Source organism: Corythoichthys intestinalis, chromosome 1, assembly GCF_030265065.1.
Source record: "Corythoichthys intestinalis isolate RoL2023-P3 chromosome 1, ASM3026506v1, whole genome shotgun sequence".
NCBI classification, from domain to species: Eukaryota; Metazoa; Chordata; class Actinopteri; order Syngnathiformes; family Syngnathidae; genus Corythoichthys; species Corythoichthys intestinalis.
The window spans coordinates 77,193,139-77,197,279 of NC_080395.1; the positions used below are offsets into that span (position 1 = coordinate 77,193,139).

At 42.2% G+C, this 4,141-nt stretch overlaps 1 protein-coding gene across 1 annotated transcript; it reads right to left on the bottom strand.

Moving 5' to 3' along the window:
- Positions 1–1,312: 1,312 nt before the first annotated feature.
- LOC130928222 (uncharacterized) lies at positions 1,313–2,435 on the bottom strand. Its single transcript, XM_057854590.1, has one exon. The coding sequence runs from the start codon at positions 2,196–2,198 to the stop codon at positions 1,320–1,322; it is 879 nt and encodes a 292-aa protein (XP_057710573.1). The 5' UTR covers positions 2,199–2,435; the 3' UTR covers positions 1,313–1,319.
- Between the last annotated feature and the right edge of the window lie 1,706 nt (positions 2,436–4,141).

Genomic DNA, 4,141 nt, shown 5'->3' on the forward strand with positions numbered 1-4,141 from the left:
TTTTCCTCTATTAAGGATGAGTAATATCTGGTTTTAGCCGTGCGCAAGGCCTGCTTATATGTCACTAAGCTGTGTTTCCAAGCAGAGAGGGTGTGCTCTGTGTTGGAACGGCGCCAAAGTCTTTCTAATTTACGTGTCGATTGTTTAAGAGAGCGTGTTTCAGCATTATACCAGGGAGATGCTCGTCTCGGCTTGACAAACTTTAATTTGGAGGGAGCGACGACATCTAGGGTGGTACGAAACGTAAACAGAACACGATCAACAAACTCGTCATTAACAGCAAGGCCGGACATCACTCCTTCATAATTAGATGACATGGAGGCAAATATAGGCTGAATTATCTGTTTATACTCTGAAACAGAGTGATCACCTAATGTCCTTTTCATCTGAGTTCTAATCACTGGTGGTGGATTATCTTGAAGCACAAACCGAAAGGTAATTAGAAAATGATCAGACAGTACAGGGTTGTGGGGATGGACACTAAGATCACTAATCTCAGTACCGTAGGTTAAAATCAAGTCCAGGGTGTTCTTGTGACTATGAGTTGGTTTATTTACATTTTGAATGAAGCCAGTCCCATCTAGTAGGTCATTAAAGGCCTTACCAAGGGAGTCACCTTCATCGTCAACATGTATATTAAAATCCCCTACAATTATAATTCTATCCCAGCTTAGCAAAATACTAGATAAAAAGTCAGAGAAATCTAACAAAAACTGTGAGTAGGGACCAGGGGGACGGTAAACCACTATGAACAGAACTGGTTTTTGGTTCTTCCAGTTAGCGTCTATAATTGATAGTGCTAGACTTTCAAAGGAGTTATAAATGTAATTAGCTTTACTTTTTGGGCTCATACCTAAACAAGAGTGTGATATTACTGCCACCCCCCCTCCACGGCCCGTGCTTCTAGCTGTGTGAAAATTCACGTGACTTGGGGGTGTGGATTCATTAAGTCTAACAAAGTCATCCTGCTGAAGCCAAGTTTCAGTCAGGGCCAAAATATGAATATTGTAATCCCCAATTAAGTCATTAACTAACAGAGATTTGGGCGAGATTGACCTGATGTTTAATAATCCGCATCTTATATATTTATTAAGAGCTAATTTATTTTCACTGCTATCAGGGGCTATATGTATTAAATTCTTTGGTCTCGTTCCTATAGTACTCGGTTTTCCCCTGTTCACTATACGAGGCACGGACACAGTCTCTATCTTCTGTCCTGAATTTTGGATTTGTGACAGCTCGGAAAGAGGCGAGTGGTCACTACTAACAGTGTTATGTTTTACACTACAACACTGCGCCCGGGCCCCCACTCTCAAGTGTCACTTTGGGAGACTTAGTTTGGCGGCCAAATTTCGAGTTAAGAGAGCAGCACCGTCCCAAGTCGGATGAATGCCGTCTCGGCGCATGAGCCCGGGCTTGCCCCAAAACGCGTGCCAGTTATCAACAAAGACTATATCGTTTTCTGGGCACCATCTAGACAACCAGCGGTTAAATGATGAGAATCTAGAGTACATCTCATCATTGACCAAATTAGGCAGAGGACCAGAGAAAACTACGGTGTCCGCCATCGACTTAGCAAGTTCACACACCGAGGCTACGTTTAATTTAAGCACCTCAGACTGTCTCCGCCGGGCGTCGTTACCGCCTGCGTGAATCACGATACGGCGGAACCTCTTCCTACTCTGCTTTAAGAGTCTGAGGTTTCCTTCGATGTCACCGACTCTGGCCCCTGGGTAACACCTGACAGACACCGCCGGGTGCTTCACGTCTCTAACTATGGAGCTTCCAATTACGAGAGTGTCTGGTTCAGCCGGTGTGTCGCTGAGGGGGGCAAACCTATTGCTGACGTGAAGCTGCTGGTGCACTAAGGTTGTGCGTTTACCACTGCGCTTCCCCCGTACAGTCACAAATCCCTCCTTAATTTCCCCCGGCTGCACGGGGCTCGCTGGGGGGCTAACTGCGCTAGCAATCCTACTACTGCAAGCACGACCTGCCACTACCTGGCTATAGCTAGGACTAGCTTTCGTCTCTAGAGTGCAGAGCCGTGCTTCTAGCTCAGAAACCCTGGTCTCCAACCCTGAGACTAAGCTACACTTCCTACAGCTACTACTGTCCTCGACGAAGGAGCCAGGGTGCTCGCTATACATACAGCACACTGAGCAGAAAAGACGGGAGGACGAAGGCAGAGGGCTAGCCATAGCTCGGATAAGCTAGGCTAGCAAGATAGAGCTAAAGAGGAGAGGAGAGTAGTTTTAATCCACGATCTGTCCGATCGTGGGATAAAACAAAATAAGGAGCACTAGGAGAGCCGAACTAGCCTAGGATCGATTCTCCGATGTGTCCGTTGGATAAAACAAATTGAGGAGCACTAGGAGATTAGCGACTAGTAGCAGCGCTAACAAACAAACGATACACTCACCGGATGTGACGTCACAGGAAACAACTCCCAATCAAATGTCCTAGAACTAAATTTCCAAATGTAACTACTAGATTGTGATAAAATACACTATTGGGTGAAGTTTGGTTGACTTCTGCGCAGCGGTTTGGGAGTTAACATCAAAATTACATTTCTCGGCCATATCGCATAGATCTCACTGTGAAAAGGTTTAAATGACTTTTTTAATTAAGTTTGATGATTGCGCTCAAACAAAATGTCCTAGAACAAAATTTTTAAATGTAACTACTAGATTGTGATACAATACACTATTGGGTGAAGTTTGGTTTACTTCTGCGCAGCGGTTTGGGAGTTAACATCAAAATTACATTTCTCGGCCATATCGCATAGATCTCACTGTCAAAAGGCTTAAATGACTTTTTTAATAAAGTTTGATGATTGCGCTTAAACAAAATGTCCTAGAACAAAATTTTCAAATGTAACTACTAGATTGTGATACAATACATTATTGGGTGAAGTTTGGTTGACTTCTGCGCAGCGGTTTGGGAGTGAATATCAAAATTACATTTCTCGGCCATATCGCATAGATCTCACTGTGAAAAGCCTTAAATGACTTTTTTTAATTAAGTTTGAAGATTGCGCTCAAACCAAATGTCCTAGAACTAAAATTCCAAATGTAACTACTAGATTGTGATACAATACACTATTGGGTGAAGTTTGGTTGACTTCTGCGCAGCGGTTTGGGAGTTAACATCAAAATTACATTTCTCGGCCATATCGCATAGATCTCACTGTGAAAAGGCTTAAATGGCTTTTTTGACCTAAGTTTGAGGATTGCGCTCAAATCAAATGTCCTAGAACCAAATTTCCACATGTAACTACTAGATTGTGATACAATACACTAATGGGTGAAGTTTGGTTTACTTCTGCGCAGCGGTTTGGGAGTTAACATCAAAATTACATTTCTCGGCCTTATCGCATAGATCTCACTGTGAAAAGGCTTAAATGGCTTTTTTGACCTACGTTTGAGGATTGCGCTCAAATCAAATGTCCTAGAACCAAATTTCCACATGTAACTACTAGATTGTGATACAATACACTAATGGGTGAAGTTTGGTTGACTTCTGCGCAGCGGTTTGGGAGTTAACATCAAAATTACATTTCTCGGCCATATCGCATAGATCTCACTGTGAAAAGGCTTAAATGACTTTTTTTAATTAAGTTTGAAGATTGCGCTCAAACCAAATGTCCTAGAACTAAATTTCCAAATGTAACTACTAGATTATGATAAAATACACTATTGGGTGAAGTTTGGTTTACTTCTGCGCAGCGGTTTGGGAGTTAACATCAAAATTACATTTCTCGGCCATATCGCATAGATCTCCCTGTGAAAAGGCTTAAATGGCTTTTTTGACCTAAGTTTGAGGATTGCGCTCAAATCAAATGTCCTAGAACCAAATTTCCACATGTAACTACTAGATTGTGATACAATACACTAATGGGTGAAGTTTGGTTGACTTCTGCGCAGCGGTTTGGGAGTGAACATCAAAATTACATTTCTCGGCCATGTCGCATAGATCTCACTGTGAAAAGGCTTAAATGACTTTTTTAAATTAAGTTTGAAGATTGCGCTCAAATCAAATGTCCTAGAACTAAATTTCCAAATGTAACTACTAGATTGTGATAAAATACACTATTGGGTGAAGTTTGGTTGACTTCTGCGCAGCGGTTTGGGAGTTAACATCA